General features: G+C 47.4%; 1 protein-coding gene across 2 annotated transcripts in view; it reads left to right on the top strand.

Moving 5' to 3' along the window:
* Window positions 1-18242, top strand: part of camk1da (calcium/calmodulin-dependent protein kinase 1Da) — a 98142-nt gene extending 79900 nt beyond the window's left edge. For both annotated transcript variants that reach the window (XM_064342559.1, XM_064342560.1), the window contains exons 6-11: window positions 1979-2054; window positions 5221-5333; window positions 6800-6878; window positions 8976-9063; window positions 9182-9416; window positions 12213-18242. In XM_064342559.1, the coding sequence (XP_064198629.1) occupies window positions 1979-2054; window positions 5221-5333; window positions 6800-6878; window positions 8976-9063; window positions 9182-9416; window positions 12213-12370 (749 nt within the window). In that variant the 3' untranslated portion in view covers window positions 12371-18242. The remainder of the gene's footprint in view (window positions 1-1978; window positions 2055-5220; window positions 5334-6799; window positions 6879-8975; window positions 9064-9181; window positions 9417-12212) is intronic.
* The last annotated feature ends 8269 nt before the right edge of the window (window positions 18243-26511 follow it).

Genomic DNA, 26511 nt, shown 5'->3' with positions numbered 1-26511 from the left:
TCTGTTGTTTTTCTTTCGTAAACAAAGGCACAGTTCATAAACCAGTCTTCAAAATCAAACTGAGGAACTCTCTGATTTTTTTCTCTTTGTTAATTAGAAATTAAACATCTGCCTGGTGGAAACATCCGTGAAAATCTTCCAGCTTTTAAACTCTTTCGTTTGAAAGTTGTCTTGTTGAAAATGACATCACCCTTAGTTGTTTACTTCTTGTTGCGATGATGATGGTCACTATTGTTTTTGTGTGTGGTTGCGTTTATTGCTCCGTGGTGTTTGCGTTTATTGCTAGGTGGTGGTTCACCATAGTCTGCACTGGCTTCCCAGATAATTGGGCAGCCATGTTGAAGGCAACGGCTTGCATTCTTTGGGTGCCTGCCTTTACACACGTGCATGTATACGCCTGCATACACCAATGCATGCACAGAGGAAGAACATACAGAAACTCAGCTGGTTAACAGACAAAGGTGCACACACACACACACACACACACACCCACAGCCCACACACTCATGCACACACATGCACACAAACAGCCCACACACACACACACACACACGCTCTCTCACACACAGCACACAGCCACACACACACACACACACACTCTCTCACACACAGCCCACACACACACACGCACACTCTCACACACGGCACACACAGCCCACACACTCAGGGCTCTCGGCCAGTCTTACCACAGTCAGCTCGGAGGGGCATGCCTCTGTGGGTTTTGTGAAAATAAACTCCCGGGCTGTTAAGTTTGGGCTGCTGGTTTCCATATGTCCTCGTGTCTTGCAGCCGACACAGTTTCCTGTGAGTCTCCTCAGTCCCTCACCCATAACTCCGCATCACAGCTATGCTCCCTGTCTAGTGCACTGTCATGACCTCTCTCATTACTATTAATAGGGCGTTAATAGACACGCAACTGAGAACTTTCAAAGAGAGGGAGAAGAACAGTGAGATGATACATATCTATGTTTGTGTGTAATGCTAATGTACAGTAGAACTAAATATGTTTATGATATTAATGTACTGGCAGAAGGGCTGATGGGGATAGGCGTATTGTCTAATCAAAATTGAGTCGCCGTTTCTGCCTGTGACAGGATAATTCTCTATCTGCCGTAGATGCCATATCACATCTGCCGTAGACGCCACTGTGATTCTGAAATCATAATTGGATGACATCTGTACTGTCATACAGCAGCGCAACCCAGTTTAGTATGACACCTTGTTTTACTGAAGCGTAAGACCGGGACTAGGGGCTGCTGGGTGGCTCAGCCGGTCAAGGCGCCACCTTGTGGTGCATGGATAAGCCCCGTGTGGCGCATGGAACAAATCCAGACCGTGCCAGTGCCAACCGTGGCCGGGAGCTCCATAGGGTGGTACTCGGTTGGTAATTGGTAAGGGAGGCATCACGGGAGGGGTTAGGGGTCCATATTTTGTTGATCTTTCGCTAACCCCCCCACTAAGTGCTAGGCCCACTTTGTGCTCACTTAAATATGGGCCAAAGCCGCACGTGAAAAGTCTTCCTCCGACTCCACTCTGTGAGCTTAACCCGTGGGTGGTGATGTCAAAAACAAAAAAGAATAGTCAAATGCCTTCTGAGCCGGAAAAGACGGTGATTGGTGTTCATTCCCCTGCTGGTGAAATGTACCATGGGAACCAGGTCAGCTTGCGGTCTCATCCAGAGCGACTTACACAACTTTTACATCTCTTCATACAGCTGGATATATACTGAAGCAATGCAGGTTAAGTACCTTGGGTACTCAAGGGTACAACTACACGGGAATTGAACCTGTGACCTTTAGGTTACAAGATACCGGTTCCTTTCTCATTATGCTACACTGCCCCTCTGCGTTCACACGTGGCGTCTTTCTTGCGCTCTCACACGGCGTCTTCCTCGTGTTCCGACCCGGAGTCTTCCTCATGCTCTCATGCGGAGTCTTCCTCATGTTCTGACCCAGAGTCTTCCTCTGCTTCCCCACAGCTCCGGAGGTGCTGGCACAGAAGCCCTACAGCAAGGCCGTGGACTGCTGGTCCATCGGCGTCATTGCCTACATCCTGTGAGTAAGCCCCGCACCCTCTTAATCCATATCCTGTCTGACCCCCCCCCCTCCACCCAGGTTGGGTCTCTCACTCCCCCCATCCCCTCCCAGTGGGGTATGATGTTTCCAAAAGTATAATAAACAGCAGGGACTGTTTTGTCTTAATTGTGTTTGGACGAAGAGAGGGAGGAACATCTCAGTGAAATGCTCGTTGTTAAGACCACTAATAAAGATAATCCAGTTGAAGGGTTTATATGTGTTTTATTGAACTTAATGTTAGCCTACTGTCGTTAAAGGTATTCGGTTTGAGTTAGTTTGACACTTAACATGTGGCTGTGCTTCTTTCTCCCTCTGAACAGTCTGAAGTATGTTTAATTACAGTAGGCTGGGGTCACTGTTACAGTATTTGATTGCTAAATCCACTTGAGTTGTGCATTATGCATCATTGGAAGTAGACACTTGGCACCAAGAGTCAACTTAAAAAAATTTTTTTTTTAAAAAACTAAGTTTATCTCTCACAAGCCAAAAATGATGGAGAATAAAATCCTTTTAGGGTCTCTCCCCCCACCCCATCTCTCTCTCTAGCTCTCTTTGTCTCTCTCTCTTTCTGCCTCTTTCTCTCTTTTTCTCTCTCTGCCTCTCTGCTTCTCTGTCTCTCTCGGGTTAACTCAGCTTAGCTCTCTTCCTCTTTGTGCTGCTTCATGCATCGCTCCAAGCTCCGTTCCCTTTGCTAAGTTGTGTCCAGTGATGCTCAGTGCTGCGGTGGCCTCCCATACATCCCTCCGTTAATTCACTGCCCGCCGTATGTTGATTACATTATTTATGTGCCCTCTCCTATCTGGGCTATCTGCTGAACAGCTTCCACATTCTGCCGTTTGCTTTATGACACCATTTTTACTGGAGCCGTTGAGGGAGAGAGAGTGCCTTTCTCAAGGGCATTGTTAACGGTATTGCTGCTGTGCACTTGGAATTTGTTGTTCTCTAAACAGCATGGCAGGTGGCGCCTGCCTTGAGGCGAAACATGTAGACGGAGGAGATTTGGGGGGGGGGGCTCTTGGGGTAGAATCTGCGAGAAGACCACTTGCATGTTTTCCCCCTTTTACATGGAAAATAAATTTTATCGTCCTATTAAGAGCATGGAAAGTGCATTTTTTAAAAACGGCGTGATATCCAATAAGCTGTTGGTGTAGTAAGCAATTGTATGGCCATATAGGTCTATATTTGACTTCTGTGAAATAGATTAGTGGAAAAAAATTACATGGCAAACCACGAAAATCACTGAGGTGTAATGTGGTCTTTTTACAAACTGTGGCTGGAGCTTTGCAGTTTTAATGCCATACTTGCATTTAGGGCCATGGCCAATTGGCCCTTTGCTGGGGCCTGCATGAGCTTTGGGCAAATCTAGAGCACAGACGTGCTGAAAAAGCTCACTGGGAAATATGCTGCAGGATATGACTGGAGCAGGTCAAAGGTCAAATGACACCGGGAGAGACAGCTATAAACGGATTTATTAAGTCATGCAGTAGGTCACAAGTCAACCAATCAACAGGTTGTGTCCAGGTGGTCCTGTGTAAAAAAAGAAAAAACTGAAAGAAATCGCTTTTCATCTGGACATGGGTCTTTTCTTCCTGTGATTTCAACTTATTTTTCTATTACTGGTCATAATAAGAAGTTCTCAAAGGTCCAAAAGTCCTTTAACAGCAGCAGCGTTATTGAATGTGGCGGATTTTTTGAAAGAGTTACTCAGCCGGTAACTGGGTGTTCACTGTGTGCTGCCGCGTACTCTGCTGTGTTGAGTCGAAAATGCGATGCGATGGTTCTGTTCTGGCGGACAGAACTCAAAAATATTTTCCCTCATGTTTGTTATGGAAACGACGCAAAACAAAGACGGAGACGAATGCTTGAAGCACCAAGCGCAGCTGACGGATTGCTCTGTAAATACGTTGTTGTGTTTTCAGTTATCGTTCTTCCCAATTTGGTGCTAATACGGCTGTGACGCCTGTTTACGTCTCGGAAACCGACGGAGTCTGATTCAGTTTGAGGAAAGGCCACGATTCTGCTGAATTTTCCGTACCTTTAAGGGTTTCAGTTATAAGTACGCTCTCGCTTCACGTTCCAAAAATTCGTACCTCTCAGGCTCTCAGTGCGGTAAAGCAACATTGAATATTTGTAGAAATGTGTAAGAGTTACATCACTGACCCATCCTGCAACATTCACACACTTGCTCTCATGATATTAAAAGCAAATGGCGATACTAGTGTCCTTCCATTGCCCGTGTGTGACGTCTGGGTCCCAGAACGTTTTGAGTGATGGGACCAGCAGAGGTGGATGTGGCTCGGAGCTCTGGGAAAAATCAGACGGATGAACGTGGGAGTCCGTGGCACATTGTTCCTCCTCTTCTCTCGGGTTCCCATCCGTGAATTTCTCCACTAATTTGCAACGTCGCTTCTCAGAGGTGCTGGTGGGTGATTAGCAGATTCTTTAGGCTTCGAGGAGCCAGGATCTCATGCCTGGTTAGCCACCTGTCGGGTGTGAAGATTGCTTTTTGGTAATCGGGTGAAAGTGATTAATTCCTTCACAAACAAAAAAACTGGGTTTTTGAATCCAAAGAGGACGAGGTTGGAGCAGCGAGAGCGTGAAAGAAGTACAAACCTCGATAATGCCAAAATGAAGCAGAAAATTGGGAGGATGTAGAATTCTCTCTGCGTGTGTATTCAGGGAGAAAGGAATTTTAATGGCGTTTCCGTTTAGCCAGATCTCTGCTGCAGAATTAGTTCTGTCGTGTCAGTTAGAAGTTTGAGGAGCTTAAAGTTCTGTTCTCGTGGCAAAATGGAACACGTCCAAATGATGTGACCCGTGTTTGACTCGCAAAGCCCCTCTCTGATATTGTTTATTTGCCTTAAATTATGTCTTCGTATAACAAAACACAATATGCACAATATGCAAGTGCCTTTATGTTACGTACATTCTTTATTCTGTCTGATGCTCGACCTGGAATTCTCACTGGCGATCCTCCCCCTACAATCCCATCTTTACAAAGAAACTGGTTATGACCAAAATTGAATTTGGTTGCAATGTCCTGCTCGAAGGGTCAACCTGAGAGTATGTAAGCCTACAGGTGCAAGCTGTCTTATTTTGTGTGCGCCTGTTTTCCTCTGTTTTAACCTCATTTTCTGTCCGCTAGCTTGTGTGGCTACCCGCCCTTCTACGATGAGAATGACTCCAAGCTGTTTGAGCAGATCCTGAAGGCAGACTATGAGTTTGATGCACCTTACTGGGATGACATATCTGATTCAGGTGAGCTTTGCTGAATGAGTCGGGTGTATAAATGCGTGTTTGCTCGCATGCGTGATAAAAGGAGCATTTATCTGTGTTTCTTTTTCACTTATAATTTGCCAGTACTTATCCATTTGCCTTTTCTAAACACTAGCTGTGAGTAGAAAAATCATAAAACAAAAAAGTACAAGATCGAACCTGTGACCTTCAGGTTACAAGACCAACTCCTTACCCATTATACCACACTGCCGGCCCATCCTCCAGCCCTTATCCGTTCCCCAGCTCGTTCTCTGGCCCTTATCCGTTCCCCAGCTCGTTCTCTGGCCCTTATCCGTTCCCCAGCTCGTTCTCTGGCCCTTATCCGTTCCCCAGCTCGTTCTCTGGCCCTTATCCCTTCCCCAGCTCGTTCTCTGGCCCTTATCCGCTCCCCAGCTCGTTCTCTGGCCCTTATCCCTTCCCCAGCTCGCTCTCTGGCCCTTATCCCTTCCCCATCTCGTTCTCTGGCCCTTATCCGTTCCCCAGCTCGTTCTCTGGCCCTTATCCCTTCCCCAGCTCGCTCTCTGGCCCTTATCCCTTCCCCAGCTCGTTCTCTGGCCCTTATCCCTTCCCCAGCTCGTTCTCTGGCCCTTATCCCTTCCCCAGCTCGTTCTCTGGCCCTTATCCCTTCCCCATCTCGTTCTCTGGCCCTTATCCCTTCCCCAGCTCGTTCTCTGGCCCTTATCCCTTCCCCAGCTCGCTCTCTGGCCCTTATCCCTTCCCCATCTCGTTCTCTGGCCCTTATCCGTTCCCCAGCTCGTTCTCTGGCCCTTATCCCTTCCCCAGCTCGCTCTCTGGGCCTTATCCCTTCCCCAGCTCGTTCTCTGGCCCTTATCCCTTCCCCAGCTCGCTCTCTGGCCCTTATCCGTTCTCTGATCACATCACGCTGCTGGAATGCTGGGGGGGGGGTCGTTCGGCGGGTTCGGCTGCTCCAGACCCTCCCGATCGGCGTGGCGGTGCGGCGGCCGAACTCTGGGGGGGGGGGGGGTCCCGCTGCAGCTGCCGCCACTTACCCAGCTCTCCCCGCTGGCTGCCAGTAACGCATGGACGATGAGGGCCCCTCAGTTTACAGGAACCAGCGCTGACAAATCTGCCGTGCGTTTGCTAAACAAACACCAGCGAAGGCTGTGACCACTGCCCAGAGGCTTCATATGCTAATAGTTATTTTTTACATGCTTTTCTGGTGATATGTGACCTGCCGTGTGTGTGCGCGCGCGTGTGTGTGTGTGTCAGTGTGTGCCTATGCGTGTGTGTGTGTGTGTGCATGGTACGCGTGTCTATATGTGTTTATATATGCCTGTGTGTGTGTCACTGTGTGTGTGTGTTTGTGTGATTGTTGTGTATGTGTTTGTGTGCGAGTGAGAGACAGAGAGATGGACTGAGATTTATGGCAGTTTTATCTACATAGCCTGAGGTTGTAACACACGGAGATGTGCTCATGTGTTTGACAGCAAAGGACTTCATCAGCAGTCTAATGGAGAAGGACCCGGCCAAGAGGTACACCTGTGACCAGGCTCTCCGACACCCCTGGTGAGTCCTTTGTCACATGGCAACTTTTCGGGGGAAAAAAAAAAAACTTTCTTTGCTTGAAATACCCCATAAATCCTCAAACCCCATTGTAAAGAGCTCCCATATCATGTCTTACTCTGCAAAATAACACTAATGCACTGTAGAAGCTGTGTAACAAACCTGATTTGAGCGCGTTTAGACACGACCATAAAACCAGCCACTGGCCACGCACTGTGAAGGCATCGGGAATGCGTTATAAACACACTGTGACCGCGTCACCATTATGGGCGCGAGCGCTCCCCGAACGCGTTTCGCCCGCTAACGAAGCTCACGGGGTCCTCGCTCAGACCTTTTCGGTGAGGTCAGCTCTCCCGGGTGTGCGGGGGGGGAAACGGAAAACCTGCCGAATGAACGCGTCCCGATTAGCCGCCGACGCGCTTAGCGACGCGCGGGAGGACGCTAGCCGCGCCGATTGCGAACCGCAGCGCGCGCCTCCTGGAGGCGCGTGCTGCGGTTCGCAATCGGCGCGGCTAGCGTCCTCCCGCGTGTCGCTAAGCGCGTCGGCGGCTAATCGGGACGCGCTGGAGCGAATGAGTCAGACGCGCCGGGCCTCAAACTCGCCCTGAGGCGGGAACGCCGCCGCCGCCGCCGCCACCGCCGCGCGATGGGTCCGCTGCCGGCGGGATGAGTGCCTCTCCAAAAATGATGTCTGACGTACGGAACGCCCCAGACGCGGTCCTCCGCGGTCCGTGGAGTGGACAGGAAGTCACGAAGCACGTTGCACGGCACTAATGAATGCAGGCTCGAGTACCATAGAAAGAGCCACTTAATTTAAATGTGCATTTAGTTAAGTGATGTCCGTTACCGATGTTTCGCTGTTGCCTGGTGGTGATGTAGAAATGGTGCTAATATACTCTGAGGAAGGCTTGCCGGGGTGAAATGTCTGTAAGGAAATGCACTTCACTGGACGAGCACGGTGCTTTCTCAGTCAGCTCTTCATTCAAACTGCATTAACAGTTCTGACGATGGACCTTGTGCGGTCCGTCGTCAAAACCACATTTTGTGAACTCAAACTGTAAAGTTTGTAAAAATGTACACCTAACCCCTCGTCAGTAAACGTGCTCAAACCCTGAAGTTACATTCTTTGGAATTGTAAATGTGCAACAGAGGAGCCAAAGCTTATTAAAGTGCAGGATGTGGCACAGCAAAATGAAGTCAAGCAGGGGGCGCTATAGAGCACAAGTAATCTTTAGCCAATTAAATGTTGAAATGGAACAGTCTTTTCTGTCTGGACTCACTGCCTGTTGAGGTGGGTTATTTCATCATTATTGTCATCAGAAATTGTAAATTGGCCCGGGTTCAGATCTCTTGACGAGTCGGATCTCATTAGCATTATCATTCTGCCGAGCTGTTGCCGGGCAGCAATTCTGCCATGAAATGACTGCGCTGTGTTCCGTGGCTACGGATTTAGCTTATTAGCGGGTATTATCCTGATTTCGTCCAGCCTGTTATCCCCGAGCAGCGGGAGGCTCGGGCCTGGAGTCTCGCCCCTCAGAGAGCTCTGTCTGGGTTCTCATAGTTCAGGGGCGGCACGCAGCTTCAGGAATACCATGTGAGGCATGGTTATGGGGGTTGCCAGTTCAGCTCCATCAAGGCCTCTGGCCTGGAGTGGCTCCACAGAGGTCCGTAACTCTTGAGTTACCAAATAAAAAACGAGCGGAATGTTTTCTACGCCAGCGGTTTTCTATTTGTTGTTGTTTGCTGAGCTGGCCGAGACGTCTGTGAAGGAAGGGAGTCGACCCTCGCAGGGATTAAGTTAAGGGCGCGTGTTGACTGAGCACTAGCCTCTGCCCCTGTTCTGTCCGAAAGGGAAATATTTTCACTGGGATGATGAGTGACGGACGAGTGCAGAGGGTCTCTTGTGCTGAACCTTTTTAAACCTTGTGGCCGTCAGCAGTGTTAAACCAGTGCTTAGTTACGCATTGCATTCCTGTTTTGACTGGACCAGTGTATTGGGGCTTTGAGTAGGGCTGTGAAATACGGTGTGCGGTGGCATTTGTACTTTCGCCCCCTTGTACCATTTGGTCAAATTTGTTTTCGGGTTATTCTTTTTCTCAGGATCGCTGGGGACACTGCTCTTTGCAAGAACATCCATGAGTCCGTCAGTCGACAGATCAGGAAGAACTTCGCCAAAAGCAAGTGGAGGGTGAGTGCTTGTTACGCGGAGTCAATGTCAGAGGTTAAACTGGTTCATCGCTCTGGCCTCTCTCTTCTTCCCTCGCTCTGTAACGTTTAGTTTGTGTCCTTTTGTTGCTCTCGTCCAGCAAGCCTTCAACGCCACGGCGGTGGTGCGTCACATGAGGAGACTGCAGCTGAGCAGCAGCATAGACAGCGCTAACCACCCGAGCCACAACCGCAACCAGAACCAGAACCAGAATCAGAACCAGAACCAGAACCAGAATGCGGCGCACATCAAGAGCTCCTCCATAGACTCCACCACCGGCCCCACCACCACCGCCGCCGTCGCCAACCCTGCCACCACCACACCCCGCAAGGACTGTAAGTGCTGCCCTGGCCTCTGGCTCTCCCTCGCCCCCACGCCGTGAGGCCCTCCCACCTCCCCATTAAACAGGCCAATCAAAACCAGTATGAGAGAGCTTCCATCATTAACCAACCAAGCAAAACAAGCATAAGATAGCTTCTATTATTAAACAACCAATCAAAAGCAGCATAAACCAGCTTCCACCATTAACCAACCAATCAAATCCAGCATAAGCCAGCTTCCATCATTAACCAACCAATCAAAAGCTGCATAAGCTAGCTTCCATCATTAACCAACCAATCAAATCCAGCATAAGCCAGCTTCCATCATTAACCAACCAATCAAAAGCTGCATAAGCTAGCTTCCATCATTAACCAGCCAATCAAATCCAGCATAAGCCAGCTTCCATCATTAACCAACCAATAAAAACCAGCATAAACCAGTTTCCATCATTAACAAACCAATCAGAACAAGCATACGCCAGCTTCCATCATTAACCAGCCAATCAAAAGCTGCATAAGCCTGCTTCCATCATTAACCAACCAATCAGAACAAGCATTAGCCAGCTTCCATCATTAACCAGCCAATCCCATCATTAACCAACCTATCACAACTAGCACAAATCGGCCCCCCTCCCCCCTTGAAGTAAAACTACAAAACCAGCATATTCCAGCTCCTATCATTAACCAAACCCCCCCTCGCTGAAAGCACATACACTTACAATAACAACGTCCCCCTGAAAGCTCACCACAGCCCATTTTACCCCACAGCGTTTTCTTACCACTTACAGCTTTCTCCTGATAACTCACAGCAACACGTGCTTTCTGGGAATGGTTTATTTGCTCTGTGTTACTGCTTGTGTGTGTGTGTGTGTGTGTGTGACTGTGTGTGTGCGTCTAAGCCTTTGTGTGTGTGAGCCTCAGTTTGTGAGACACCTTCACTGTGGTCAAGTCAGGTGACCTACCAGGAACAGCCTGGCCAGACTCCAGTCAGATGAATCAGGCTGAGCTGGCCCGTGCACAACCTGACCCCCCCCCCCCCCCCCCCCCGGTGCCTGTAATGGGGGTGTCGGGCACATAAACCCCATTCGCCGGTCCTTAATGCAGTGCCTGCTGTAACAGGATCCACTTGTGTCTTTCCAAAAGAGCACTCCGTACTTAAAAACACTGGTCTGATACGCGAATGCACAGCCTCCCCCCCTCCCCAAGGCAGTTATTAAAAACACCAGCGGAATAAACAGGTTATCCCGTGGAACATTCCAGGGACTTCATGCACTTGCGGTTAGCTTATATTGAGTCGGTAAAATAATAAAAAAATAATGTAGCATCGCACCATTCATTAAATAACACAGTGCTTAATTTGAACTTGATGTGCACTTGGATGTCTGATGCGAAGAGATATAACGGTGTGACACTTTTTTGGCTCGCCTAACGCTGTCTCGGAATGTGTCTGTGGGTGTTTTATTGTCGATGGAATGATTTGCTGAGCGCCGCTGGAGCTCGTTGTGTGCCGGCTGCCACTGCGTCGGCTTTACTAGGGGGGACGAGCGCAAGGCCGTTCGCCTCAGTTTACCTCACCTGCCTTCAGCGGGTTGAGCGTCAGGTGACATTTGAGAACGCGATCAGATTTTTCTCGGTTTGTCACAAATGTTCACTGACCGCGGCTGAAAGTCTGAAAAGGTAGTGCGCAGTGAACAAAAAAAAAAAGACCCAAACACTAGAATTCATCTTAAAAAATTATTTGTTGCTAACTTTTAAAAAAATAATCTGCCTGAAGTCCATGTTGGAAATGACTCTCCTTCTCGTTGTCACTCCCGTCTTGATTAAATCGAGGTGATCCGCAAACAAAATGGAGCCTTCAATTTTAAACCCTTCAGCGGTTTCCTTCACGTTTACAGGGGCATTTGCTGTAGTTTGCTGTAAACAACCGTCGTGTTGAACACCTGTCCATAAAGAGCTTGACAAACGGCCTCTCTCCCGCTTTGTCATAATTGCTCCTCCTCTTTTGTGGGCGTGGTCACCCAGTGAAGGCTCTCGGCCCTCCCCTTTGACTCCATAGTCCTGTGTGTGTGTGTCTGTCTGTGTGTGTATGTATGTATGTATGTGTGTCTGTGTGTGTGTGTGTGTATGTGTGTGTGTGTGTGTCTGTCTGTGTGTGTATGTATATATGTGTGTGTGTGTGTGTGTGTGTGTGTGTCTGTGTGTGTGTGTTGTGTGTGTGTTGTGTGTGTGTGTGTGTTGTGTGTGTGTGTCTGTCTGTCTGTGTGTTGTATGTATGTATGTATGTTGTGTGTGTGTGTGTGTGTGTTGTCTGTGTGTGTATGTATGTATGTGTGTGTGTGTGTGTGTGTGTGTGTGTGTGTTTGTGTGTGTGTGTCTGTCTGTCGTGTCCTGTGTGTGTATAGTATGTATGTATGTATGTGTGTAGTGTGTGTGGTGTTGTGCGCTGTGGTGTGTATGTATCGGTTGTATCGTGTGTGTGTGTGTGTGTCTGTGTGTGTATGTATGTATGTATGTGTGTGTGTGTGTGTGTGTGTGTGTCTGTGTGTGTATGTATGTATGTATGTGTGTGTGTGTGTGTGTGTGTGCGTGTGTGTCAGTTCTTTCAGGGCACTGCTGCTGTGTGGCTTTCTGTCGCTGCAGTGTGGAACTAGCCCCCCTGCGCTAACATCACAGGGCCCTGCTGCTCGGTTGCTAAGCGCTGAAGCTGTGCCGCGCGGTCGGTGGGCTCGTGTGTCGCGTTGCCGTGGCGCTCCGTGCCGTGGCAACCAGCGGCGGGTCGCGTTTTTAAACCTGGGTGTTGTTTCCGACCAGGTACACCGACGCCCCCCACGCCCTGCAGCCTGGCGTCGGCGGCCTCCTCTCCCGGGGGCGCCCTGTCGTCCGTGGGGGCGGTCCTGCCCCCCGTGGGGGCGGAGCAGCACCGGCCACGCCCCTCCACCATCACCACGGTGCACACGGGGACCAAGTGACGCCAGGTTCCGCGGGGAGCGAGCTGGGAGGCCACGGCACTGTGAGGGGGGGGGAGACCACACCCCGGTCCCACCCCCCCCCCCCCCCCTTACAGTGACCACACACCCCCAAGAAAAAACAACCCCCCCAGCCCGCCCCTCGCCCTGCCCCTCCGACGCATCTGGGAGGACTGGATGAGCAGAGGACTTTGAAACCGCCATATTTTCTACCGTCTCCTTCTGACACGAAGACCCCCCCCACCCCAAACACCCCCCACCCCACCCCCGCATGGCGTTCCCGGCACATCGCATCTGCATGGATCCCGCCTCGGATCTCCTCCGCACCTTCCGGCTCCAAGCCCCGCCTCTGGGGAGGACTCCCCACCATAGAGTCCGTGTGTCCAGAGCGGGGAGGACTCCCCACCATAGAGTCCGTGTGTCCAGAGTGGATCTTCGCATTAAAAAGGCTGTGGCTCGGTGTGCATAGTCCGGAGGCGAAGGACGACTCACGGGAAAGGATCATTTTTACACAATTCAAACACCCAACTTTTTAACGACCTAGTGGTTCTTATCTGTAATTCAGTCGAGTAACTCTAGTAGCTGTGGCTCATCCTTTTTTCGGTTTCTGCTGTCGTCTCTCTTTATGTTGTTTTTTTTTTTGCGGGTTGTGCTGCTTGCTTTTTTCGGTCGAAAAAGGTGTATCTGATTAATCAAGTGTTTCGTTTCCTCTCGTCGTGATTTCCGGGGACCTCGGTGTCTCCGCGGTTTAACCCGTTCGCGCAGTACTGAAGTGCTTAAAAGCGTACCAAATGACTGTTGAAGGATGTTTTTTTTTTTGAAAAAGCATTGCTTGATGTCCTGTACAGTAGCTTTTAGTTGAATTCTCAGACATGACAAGCTAAACTGATTATTAAGTTCTATTTATCTGACAGACGGTATAGATTGTAAACTGTTTTAAAATCCCACAATGGGGTCATAACATTGTACAATTTATTTGTCAATGGAAACATTTAATATGTTTCATTATTTTCTTACTTTATAAGACTTTTGTAAAAATCATTCTATATGCTACACATTTACAGTATATGAAAAAAAAAAACTTTACCATGATGTTTGTTTTGAACAGAATGATACATTGAAACAAACTGTTAAAAGTCAGTGGATCCATCGCCCCAGTGACAGTGTAATTATTACCTTGAATATTATTACATGTTAATGGAATTTAAGATGGTAGAGCTTTCAGCTTCATCGGAAATGCCATGACTTCAGTGTGTATAGTATCATTGATCTGTTTCCAGTTTATGAGTTCTCAGGGAATTCCATAACTGCATTTGGACGTAATGCTCAATCCAACCTGCACAGATCTGGTTCCCCTGATCTGGTGTGTTTGATGTCTGAGGTGATGTCATCGGGGTGTGGTGAGATTCGTACACCTGAGAGATTTTTAGACGTTTTGCCCACTCTAAAATTGAGTTTTGCTGTTATCATCGCTTAAGGTTCAGAGTCCCCCCCCCTTGTTTGCTGGTGATACGGCAGAGAACACGTACAATCCAAAAAGAGGTGACATTTATTCAGAAGGTGTCATCAGAGCCGTTTGTTTTCAGTTGTCCTGCCCTATCATTATTTTCCAAACGTTGTCCTTTGAATCATGAGTTGAGTGTGTTGCAGACGGTCATGGGTTCTCAGTTTGACGTTCTTTTATTCAGCACGCCACCAGTCTTCATGCTCCTCCTTCCCGACACTGCAAGCCGTCAATCACGTTGTTTGCAGTGGAGCCTTGTCGCTATGGCAACAGAAGTGATGCTAGTAGCTGAGCCTCAAAGATTATCGCCGTCTGGTCTCTCGCTGCCCGCTTCCTTTCGAACCCTCGCCCCTAACGTTCCCCGTCCGACACGGGACGAGTGTTTTTACTCTTTACGTTGGCTGTCATATTGACACCGAAAATCAGCGGTTTATTTTGAACTAAATTATTTATTTGTGGAAACGGGCTGATGCTAAGAGAGAAAACGTTATGACTTATGGAACTGGTAGATATGATTACTGAACTGGTAGGTATGATTTTCTTTTTTTTTGTTCTTGAATCTCAGTGGATCTCTCCCTGTGTACATATAAAAGGAAGGGGGGGACTGGTTTAAATGAAAGCAGTAATGACTGCCTCCCAGGGTCTTCTGGGAATGGCTTCGCTTCTCGATAGTGCTGCTCCGTTCAGCGAGGATGTTTACTTATTACTCAGTCAAAAAGCAACAGCCGGAAGACCGGAAGCTTCCGCTTATCTCATTACGTCCCCGACATCGAACCGGTTTTCCGCCTCAAGGCCCTCCTCAAAACCTCTGCTGTGTTTTTCCCTTTTTTATTTTAATACCCCCCCCCCCCCCCCCCCCCCCCAAAATCCAGTCATCGTATGTTCAGGTCGTTCTGGAGGGATGAGTCAAACGCTCCTGCCGTGAAATCGGGGACCAACGGGTCTGACCGTGGCTGGCTGAGTAATTGGCCCATTATGTGAAAACGACCCAATTAAGATTTAAGCCCCAAAAGCGTTTGGACGTCCGTGCTTTAAACGCTCCTTTTAGGATGGAAGTGCGCTCTTCTCAGATTGAAGTATGCAAATCGTGGGTTAAGGAGCGTAAAATAGGAAAATAACCGGATTATAAACATTTTTGTTGCATTCGTGCAAAGGGAATGATCAGACATCAATAGTATGTAAATTGGCTAAAATGTGTTAGTACTATAAATGTGTTAATATTGGCTGTAATTTTTCAGTTTAGATGAAGCTGTAAAGCTGCCTCTAACAAACAGTTCATCACTGTAATTTGTGCTGGTGGAAAAAAAAAAATTGAAATCTTCATTGAGTTGCTGTTGTATTGCTTATATATTTCCAAACCTCTATGATTGAACAAGTGACAGAAAGTAATCTGTGGAATGTATTAAAACGCATTTATGAACATACATTCTTTTAAAAAAAATCTGCTTTAATATGTTGTTTTCCAAATATCCTTTCTGTCTGGTGGTGACGCTTTTTTTAATAAGAAAATGAAGACGAAATGCAATTCATCAGTTCTGATTAAATGGAGTTGGGAATGCCCAGCTCTCATATTAAACCCATTATTCAGTTCCTGTTCTCCGTCTGAATTTAATTTGGAAGAGAGGCGTTGCGGTAACCAAATCCTTGACCCGAAAACCATTTAAGGTCCATGAAGATTACAGTTCATCCAATCAGGAGGCTTCGTTGCCTTTCCGTTATTGCTCATTTGGTTTTCGTTTTATACAATCAGCAAAGTATGGCCGTAATGTCTGGATTATTGATTGGATTTATCCTCCCCGATTGTTTATTACTTTAGTTCATAGCACCTGCTGAGGATCTGAGACGAATATAGTGAAAGGCGTGTGGACGTTGTGATTGTTGCGGCTACACATCTTAACTGAGCGGTTGTAAATCTTTGGCTGTGCTTTGAACATCAGTGGGACTGTTGGACAGGTGCCCCTCTCATTATGTCTAAATAAATTACACTGGAAAGAACATAAAAATCAAATGAGAAAGGATTCCGGGTTAAGAGCTTGGTCCTTTTTTATATTGCTTAGAATTTTCTGTCGTGTTTCACATTATATTTCACAGATTATATCTTTATATGAAATCTGTTTATACTGCGCTACAGCTGGAAATCGAAACCCACAACCTTTGCGCTACGCGCCCGGCCCCGTAGCCATTATGCTACACTGCTGCGACACCTATGGTTTTTTTGTTTGTTTGTCTATCGTCTGTTCTGCCGGTTGGTTGGCTTAAAAATGGCGCAGATCTCTTCAGTTCACCAGGTGTCCCCTGAGAATGAACGGCTAACAGATGTTTGCCCACGCCTGCCTTTTGACTGAGTCAGCAGTTAGCTGACTGATTGACCTTTAATCAAAAGAAGCTCCAGAGGCGTGTCCTGTTGCGGTCACGTTCAGGTGGGTTCCGCTTTGAAAAGTCTTCTGCTTGAACCCGAGTCCAGTTTCGCGTCACTGAATCGAACTGCAGGTGGTTACCAAAGACACGTAGAAAGTAGAGAATCCTAGAAATCCTTCGTCCACCGTAGTAGGCCAGAACGCCGCCGCACGTTAAAAAAAAATCCTAGTATTATTTAAGGGCTTGAAATCTTGAAATCATTCAGGAAACCGTTTGAATGAGGCACCCCTCCTCGATGGCGGGCGGGCGGGTGGGTGAAGTCAGGTGTATGAAGCGTAACGTCTCCCCAGAACCCTCCAGACAGGGAGAAGGTGAAGCGGCCCGTCTGAGCCTCACATTCCAGACCGAGACACTGTTCGAATGCGTCTTTCTTCCCCTTTACGCGCCCGAATCCGCCCTGTGATCGTATCCGCAAAGACGTACAGTCGGTTTCAGGAGGTAGGCTAGTTTGTCTGGGTTCTGTGAAAATCTCACAGCGAGTTACTAGGCTTTGCATTACAACCGGGCCCAAAAAAATTTATAAACCGTCTGTTTGGTGCAACTGGGCCCTCGGTTCCATCGTTCTGTCTGTCGTCGTTTTAAGTGTGATTCTTATGAAGACGTTCTTTCTTTTGACGTTTTCCGTTTTTCCCCTCCCCTCTTTAGCGTCCTTGACTGTTTTGATTTTTCTGTTTTGTTTCTCGTTTTCTGAAATGGATGCATTGTGTATCTGTGTATTTGTGAATAAACTGTAAATACTGTGTTTTCATAAAGGACTGACCTTTGAGAATGGCATTGTGCGGGTGTGGATGCCTGAATCCGTGAGGGAAGATTGCATTGTATTGTTTTTTGTTTTTCTTTTTGCTTGTTAAATCTGTGTCAAATAAGTATCATTTCAATGATCCCATCACCACACTGACTGTTTGTGTTGAAGTCATATGCACCCAATCTTTACTATTAAGACAAAACGGAGACATTGTCAAAAATGAGTTTTCTGATCCACTTAGGATACTTTGAATCAGTCACAGGACACAAGAGCACAGACCAAAGTTTGGCCTTAAAGGATTTTATCAGAACTTTACCCATCATTTTTCATGTTATTGCTTTTAAAATTTTATTTCTCTATATTTAACCAGGGTAGTCACATTGAGATCGACATCTCTTTTGTGAGTGACTACTAGAGCGTACGTTGTCTTTGGTCTGTGTGAGGAAACCGGAGTACCCGGAGCAAACCTACACAGGCACGGGGAGAACGTGTAAACTCCTAATTATTGTGGTTAGCTTATGAGCTTATCACAGCTTTATGTTCTAATATGTAAATCATTCAATATTTCATTTCTTCTAGCCAAATTTAGCCTTTAAATTTTATCCTCTTACGGTACAGTCCCAATGCTGTAATTTTATTTTATTGTCGACTGACAACAGTCTGTGCTCTGTATACAATATACACACATCCCAGAAGTACAAATTTTGATTTAAAAAGAAAATTGTTATTGCTAGTGCTCGTAAAAGCTATTAATAAATAAAACTATGAATCTGTTCCACACGCTTTAAAAGAATTTTTATGAAACTCAAGCATGTTGAAACCGCTGAAAAAAACTCCACAAGTATTTGCATAGGTAATATATTGTACCCTCATAAATATATCTCTATATATATATATATACATATATTTAAAAAAAAGACTTCACACCAGTGGAACTCCAGGTCTTGTGATTACATTTCCGTAAAAATATTCTCCAAAAGCCCAATGAAATGTGAAATATTTACTCTTTGCATGTTATAAAGGCAATCTGTTTCTCTGAAGTGGCAAACCCATTCTAATATTACTGTGATGTGGCAATTTGTTATGGGGCTTATATAACAAATGCCTTTGACAATCATGTGCACATATCAGAGTTTATACCGTGAAGAGCAGAAAAGTGGGAGTGATGGATTGTTTTTTTTTTCCCTCCAATAAATTCTGAATGATCATTGTTGCTGCGTCTCTCTTTCTCGCACTGCCTTTCCTTCTTTCCGGCACAATCGCTAAAGATGACCAAAACTTTATCCGTTGCATCGTTGGATGAAAGTATCACTTTGTGTCGTACAGGGTTAAAACTCACATTCCCAAGACAATCACCCGGAGCATCATTCTTTGGACTGTCTCGTAAGGGACGTTGTTCTGTTTTCTGACTTTGCTTTCCTAAAGCTCTCGTTGCTGTGCTTTGACCTTTGACCTTTGCCGCAGACAGGGGTTACCTCCCAGGTAGGGCTCGCCTGTCACACGCTGCCAGGTGCTGTTGCTCACTGCTCTGCCAGTCTGGGATTATTTTTCGGAAATTCTCTTGTAAATCAGAATTTGCTCTGAATATGCTGCATTATAAATGACATGAATGATGAGGAACCTGTGCAAAGCAAACCTGTGGTTTTGTCACAGGTTTGTCCCATAACAAATGTTTTTATAAGAATTTGATATGGGACATTTATTACAAGTATGCTTCCACAAAATGCGGAGCAAAATGTGTTTTCAGCGGGGGGAAAAAAAAATCTGAAACCAGATCAAGTGTGGAAAGGAAAAATTCTAAATTATTCCTTGAACTTTGGAAACTTTGGAAGGTAGTCTAGAAATATTCCTGGAAAAATCCTTTAATATATTACAAGCTGAAGGCTTTTCTATATATCAGTATAGACACATGAATGTAATGACGTTTGTTCATACGTTCAATACATACATCATAGTTTATTGCAGCATACAGTGAACTGGGGGTGTGGGGCTTTCATCCAATGTGCTTCAGGGATAGAACGTTAGCTTCTTCCTCTACAGTAACACCAACGAGTCTGAAAATTCAGCCGGGTCAGGGGAGTTCAGCCTGGTGTCATCTTTGCTTAAGGAAGCCTTAGTTGCTCAGGGTGGAGTAAGAAAGAGCGGGGGGAGAAGAAGAGGGAGGACAAATGAGCCCAAAATCTTCCTTCAACAGCACTGTACTCAGATAGATATATGGGCACAATCAGCAATGGCTCGTATTCCCTGGGATTGGGAATAGGCCCTCCTTGGCCAATTGCTTCACTCTCCAGATCTCCGTGGGAAATGCAGCGCGGTTTCAAACCTCGCTGCATAGGCATGGTGTTTCTGTTAAGGAAGTGAGCTGGTAATGGGGGTTCAGTTCCCAGCCGGGGAGGGGGGGGGGGGTGGGGGAGGGGAGGAGAGGAGAGAGGTATGTAAACGTGCTCGCTGTAGGCGGCTGTTTGCCCTGGTGATTAAGGTGTCGGGTTGGTGAGGAGGCTCCAGGTGTTGTGTCCAGGTGGGACACTGCTGTTCTGTCAGAGGAGGGCACTTAACTTGAATTACCTCCGCAGATGCCCTGTCACACTAATGGATACTATGAAGAATGTACCTTTTGCAGGGGTCTACTGGGTGAATAATATTTCAGTGCACCTGACCTTGTACCGTAGCAGAACTGACCATCGATGGCCAAAAAACTTGAATATTAACTCGAAGGGCAGTGCGTGCATGTGTGGGCATGCATTTGTGCGCCTGTCACGCATATGTGTACACATGCATGTTCTGGGCAATATCCCATGCACCGCTCCACAAACATAGAAAACGGAACACACAGACTCGCTATAGCCCCTCCCACACACCCGAGAAGCAGAGGGAAAATTGACAGTTTAATATGAATGTGTTCCAGCGGAGTACAGAGTAAACCTGAGCAAACACACTGTGTAGGGTGGGGTGCCTTTATCTTGACCAGGCCTCTCTGAGATAGTGGGGGGGCAGTCCCATTCCTGTAACTGAAATGGGGGGCGGGGGGCGGGGGGAGGGGGCATCGGAGGAGAGTCTATCTCCCGCCCCAACGTCTGCTGTCGAAGGCCTGCGAGCAGTCTGGGTAGGGGGGGGAAACGGCTCCAAAAGACTTTATCTCCTCTCCCTGGCTCCCCTTCAAAGCTGCAATAGGATCTTCCGCTTCCTGCTCCACTTCCTGCTCCGGATCTTAGCGCGGCCAGCGCGTAAATATTGACGCATTCCTAGCCGCTTCGCCTGCTGGAGACGACCGCGCGGCTACACCACGCCACCAGCCTTAGGACCGCGACAACAACACACACGCTTCACACATTTTGTGGATGCTTCACGGACGTGGTGCACACAAACAGTCCGGGCACTGTCTCTTAGCATAGTGAAGCTTAGCTTACTAGGTTAAGCAGTTTTCAATGGGTGTTTAATATACTAGCAGAAAATTATCAAGAAAGCATTCCTCAATGGAATCCCATCAAATACAACGCCAATATGTAACTACAGTCTTCAACAGCTTTGGTATTTTTTGTTTGCATTTCATAATTGAAAAAAGTGTATTCACTATTTAATTTATCACTGGTGCAGTCAGTACTCTACAGAAAGAGGAAAAAACAGATATTTTATTTGTTAACGAATATGAAACCATGACGTATAACGTATAATGCCCTCATAACTTATATAGGAGCTGATGTTAAAAGTTAACCTTTTACATTCAAAGCTGCAGTATTTCAGTGTGAAAGTTACGCATGTTTAATTCCTCCAGTGATGGACTGGAGGGGTGTTGGGTGCACAACATGTCTTCCAGACTCTATAAAAACCAGCACTTTGGCTCCAGGTCTCCTTTGCGGATTATAAACCTTTACTACTCCGCTCTCTCTCCTTTCTTCTGTGCAGCTCTGGAGGGATAAGGCCTTATCAGTCTGCGATAAGGTATGAACAGGATCAAAATCTGTCACAGGGTCGCTGTCTGCCATTCTCCTCTCCTGTGCTGAACCACAGCTGCAGTTTCCAGCGCTATTTTGTAGCACGACCACCGCGTGGTAGTTTCTCATACGTTAAATTGCTGTACGAAATGAGTATCTTTGAAACCTTTTCAAACCTGTGTTTTGTAGTTGTTGCAACGGTCGTGATATGCACTTTTGTACGTCGCTTTGGATAAAATCATCTGCTGAATAAATTTCATGTAATGTAATGTAGTATATGCTGGCAAAATGAAAAGAAATCAAACCAGTTTGCTCCAAATTGGCGACAGGTCTCTTCGCATCACCCTGATTTATTCAGTCTAGCCCTGACTTATTCGAGCCCAAACGCACGGTATGGAATCGGACCGCATCGCCTGGGATAGCTCTGCGAGAGAGAGCGCCTCCGCTTTCACGTCCTGCGCTTAACCGCGCGCTCTGAATGCGCTCGAGCTCCCGCTCCCGCCCAAGGCCGGCCGGACGGACGGACGAAGGAACAAAAAGCGCTTTGCCTTTCTGCTGTGTAGGCGCCTCCGAAATGTCTCTCCGGACCCCCCAGGGACTGGGGGGGGCCTTTTAAAGGGATTAGTTGTGATTCGCTCTCATCCCGGCTGGGTTATCTGAGGAAGCTGAGGAACGAACGTGTCGGAGGCCGTGAACCGTGCCCCCGCCGTCACCCTGGATGGGCCCTCTGGTGCAGAGGCGCAGAAAATTTGTCAAGAAAGCATTTCCTAAGAGGAATGCCATCGAAGAAAACGAGAAAGCACTGAGAGAATATGGACCCAAGATCGTAGCAGTCTCTGCTCACCCTTACTGCAACTCTGAGAATGGGGATGCATGCAGTTGGCTGTGGTGAAGCAGTGCGCCATGGGAAGGTTGTGTGATGTCAACCTACTGCTTGACACATTAGACAAACTCTTCTCTGGAATGTGCTCTGGTCTTTCATATAATGCTGCAAACTGGAAGCCTTTGGCATGCTTTGGGGTTTGCTGTGGGCTTGGGTTGCTCTGTCCAGATGATCAATCATCCTGCTACACACGGGCAGGAGGAAGAGGAGGGCTCTCCACGTGGAAAACCTTGTGTCAAAATCTTCTGGAGCTTCTCCTTAATTCAACCCACAATACCGCCTCCCAGCTTTGATACAGATGTCAAGAGAAAGTCCAGATGTTTGCTGTGAGGCAACAGTGACTCCTGTGCTGCGATAGCTACTGTTGTTAAGAAATAGACGTGACACACAGATGCTATACCATGCCAGATGCACATGATAAGTGATGGGATTGTTCGTGAGTAGAAGGGGAAGTAGTGGTATCCATGGTATTACAGTGGGACTTGCTGCACAATTCTACAATAGAAGAGTTTACTATAAGCACTTACCAAATAAAGCAATGCAATATGTAATACAATATAATAATTATTTTGCAACTACTACTCACCGTATATTTTCCAAACGGCGCCAATTCTGCCTTTGTCATTCTTCTAGAATCTTTTTTGCTCTTTACTTTTCCTTTCCCCCTCTGTTTGAAATGCGGCTGCATTTGTAGTCCTGTCACACTGCTGCAGCACTCTCACGGTTGGGAGACTGCAGGCCAGCCGAAGTGTCCTCAGCAGGGCAGTAACTACGAATTCTCAGCCCCAGGGTGAAATATATTGGGGGAGAGGGGGGGGGCGCCCATTAAAAATAGTTACACCTCACATCCTGGGCCCCCCCCCTGCCTGGGCCCGGGGCTCTCATTCGTGTAGCTAGCTTGTGGTTCTTCTCAGTGTGCAGTGCAGTCCAGCTGCGCAGCCACTGCGATAGCCGACTGCGCTGTTATCTCAGCGGGTGCAGGCAGACTGCAGCTGCGCAGTCAAGATGCTCCTGCGCAATAAGGCTGGGGAGGGGGGGGGGTCTTCTGTCAAATGTGCCCCTCCCTGTGTGGGGGTCACTTTTAGGCAATTATGCACCCCCTACCACTCCCCCAACCCCCCCACCCCCCCTTCACAGGACTGCCAGCCTTCGGCACTGGCAAAGTAACGTTTGGATTCAAAGCTGTAGGGTACCTAGCAACGAGTTGCCGCGAGACAGGAGAAGACAGCTCCGTATGACGCTGCGAGCTGGTGTATATTTTAAAGGATTTTTCTGGTTTTTTTTTTCCAGGTCTCCGGGGTGGAAAGAATCCAAGTGAAATGAAACTGCCAAAAGAGTCTGTGGACGAGGCAGATGGCCTTTGATGGCGTCTATATTCGTTATTCTCATGCAAAGCAGGCAAACACACAAAGCTCGGCTGGCTGCTCTGCACAGACGGCGGCAGGGAGGTTTTGGCGGTTCAGGGTGTAGCACAGTTACAATCAAATTGTGAACCACCTGTGCATCAAAGCCAATTGCAACTCTTTCCACAGAGCTTGGTAATGGCTAAATTAATTTCCCTTCAAAGCAGACAGGCCTTTTTGAATACGATCACAGAAGTTGAGCTTATAGTCTGAACTCGGAAAACACCGCGAAATACCAAAACAATATTGAAATGAAAAAACGAAACACCACGTGGATTGATTTCCTTTCCAAAAGAACAAAGCCAATATTTATTGATATTTTAGATGTACACGTGTTAGAAACAGAACCCAGATAGCAAGTGACTCTGGGCCGGATCTGTCCCGAGTCTGGTCACAAAGTCAGCACTGCCAGACCACAACCAGCACAAATCCGACTTGGGGTCACCAGCTGTCTGGGGAATGTATGTTTGCGTATGTGAATGCATAACATATTCACCCAGAAAATGTTGGTTGATGCTCCCCCAACAAAAACAAGTATTTCCATAACTGAAATAATGCTGTCTATATCCCTGTGTAAACCTTTGGTTTGACAGGTTATTTGTAGCACTGTATTCATTTGACCACACATTGCAGATTTCCAGATTTTCTGGTAACTGAATCCCCACTGCCTGTACACAGCTTGGTTATGTAACTACTGAACCACACTACTTGATTATATAACGTTTGAACCAAATATGGCCTTTATTCAGACCAGAGGAATGTTGTGGTCTCAGAGACCGACTTCAAATTCCCTGCGTGCTGACTTCAGTAAGGAAGGATGGGTTCTCTTTAATTCTATGCTCTCTTTCAGGTGCTCTGAAATGCAACAGGTGCATGTGTGGGTGCGTGTGTGTGTGTGTGTGTGTGTGTGTGTGTCTTTCCTGTTGCATGGAAGCCACTGGTCATGCCCACTTTATGTGGGCTTGTTTCTATGATCTTTGACTGTGTATGAGCCAATATCACCATGCATTTGGTAAACAGGCAGTTTCCCTATTAAACAGGACTGGGGCATTGTTCAGAGTGGTATGAAGATAAACCGAAGTGAATACGATTAACATTCGTGCTATGCTAATGGGACAGATACTACTTTAATTATATCCACTCACCCTTGGCAATACGAGGGAGGTTGCGTCCTTTGTGTTGCTTACAGCAAAAGAGATTCGTGATTTCGGGGAACAGACCCTGTGAGGAAAGCTGTGTATTGTTTTCCAGGATGGCCACATGCGAAGAATAATAACTAGAGATGTGTATGTTGGCACCGGCCACACTGCATGCTTATGATGAGTGTTTTAATTGGAGTACTCCGAGATGTCATTGGACGGAACACACAATACCTGTAGTGTCCCTCGCCGCTGTTTAGAGAAGCCCAGTAAAACATACTTCCGAGCAGAAGATATATCTGTGCCGGATTTGTGATTTCCTGTTCCTGTCATTAGGGCGATGAACTGGGAACAGTGCTGCCTTGTGCTGTTTCCAGTCATTTATTACAAATTAGTCATCTGGTTATGTATTGCGCATTCTGAATCGTCAGCGAGTTTTCGTAGTTTGTGGCGCTGCAGTGTGGAGCGGTGGTCAAAGAGAAGCAGTGTGGAGCAGTGGTCAGAGCAGCAGTGTGGAGCAGTGGTCAGAGCAGCAGTATGGAGCAGTGGTCAGAGCAGCAGTGTGGAGCAGTGGTCAGAGCAGCAGTGTGGAGCACTGGTCAGAGCAGCAGTGTGGAACGCTGGTCAAAGAGAAGCAGTGTGGAGCAGTGGTCAGTGCAGCAGTGTGGAGCAGTGGTCAGAGCAGCAGTGTGGAGCACTGGTCAGAGCAGCAGTGTGGAACGCTGGTCAAAGAGAAGCAGTGTGGAGCAGTGGTCAGAGCAGCAGTGTGGAGCAGTGGTTAGAGCAGCAGTGTGGAGCACTGTCAGAGCAGCAGTATGGAGCAGTGTCAGAGCACAGGTGGAGCAGTGGTCAGAGCAGCAGTGTGGAGCAGTGGTCAGAGCAGCAGTATGGAGCAGTGGTCAGAGCAGTGTGGAGCAGTGGTCAGAGCAGCAGTGTGGAGCAGTGGTCAGAGCAGCAGTATGGAGCAGTGGTCAGAGCAGCAGGGTGGAGCAGTGGTCAGAGCAGCAGTGTGGAGCAGTGGTCAGAGCAGCAGTGTGGAGCAGTGGTCAGAGCAGCAGTGTGGAGCAGTGGTCAGAGCAGCAGGGTGGAGCAGTGGTCAGAGCAGCAGTGTGGAGCAGTGGTCAGAGCAGCAGTATGGAGCAGTGGTCAGAGCAGCAGTATGGAGCAGTGGTCAGAGCAGCAGGGTGGAGCACTTGATTAGGGCAGCAGTGTGGAGCAGTGTTAATGCAGTATACCTTGTAATTCATTCTATTATTTAAAATCCAGCTGTGTAAATAAGCTACCTAACATATAAAAATGCAATTCAAGCCACTCTGTGCATCGCCTCACAGCAAATAACTGATGTGATGTAATGTTCATTATGAACTCATACCTTCCACAGTCACATGCCAATGGGCTGCTTTTCTGCACACAGATCGCTGGCAGGGACAGCAGACACAGAATCCGGCAGTGGATTTTTACGGCCAGTCCCCCAGATTCCGGTCTTGAATTCTCCGGGAAATTTCCTCGCTCGACGCGCAGGACCGCTCACATTTCTCCGCTCCTCGTGCCAGGTGCGATCCACGGCTCAATAACATAGCAACAGTAACCAGGGTGAGGTGGGGATTCTTTTCCTTCACAATGGAGATGGAGAGAGTACCAATCAGATACAAGGTCCACAGTGCTCGTGGGACTGATTAGAGCTCAGGTTGGGTTTGGGGGGGGGGGGGGGGTGGAAATAATACATCATCACCTCGGTCTGCACAGGAGAGACAGAATAGAAATTTGAATTTGCTTCGCTTAATTTGTCGACGGTATCTCTGTTCAGGTCTCAGGGAGATTGTAGTCATCACAGCTGTAGAATTATCAGACTGGTTTTTCACTCTTTTTGATATAATGTTACACAGCAATTGGATTGATGGCCACAATGAGAGCGGCTCCTTGTTGATCTACATACTGTAAGCAACAGTTTTGTTTTAGATGTTGAATTACACTTAGCTACAAGTGAAGTTTCTATGCTTTCAAGCTTAAATCCTATCCAATCCCTTCAAGTCCTGCATACAAATGGCTTGCACTGTGGCCACTGTGGCAGTGCAGTGGTGTTTATATAGTAAGATTAATAAAGACAGGAGTTACAAGGT

The sequence above is a fragment of the Anguilla rostrata genome, chromosome 7 (genome assembly GCF_018555375.3).
Source record: "Anguilla rostrata isolate EN2019 chromosome 7, ASM1855537v3, whole genome shotgun sequence".
Classification (NCBI taxonomy): domain Eukaryota; kingdom Metazoa; phylum Chordata; class Actinopteri; order Anguilliformes; family Anguillidae; genus Anguilla; species Anguilla rostrata.
This window is presented reverse-complemented; position numbering and strand designations above follow the sequence as displayed.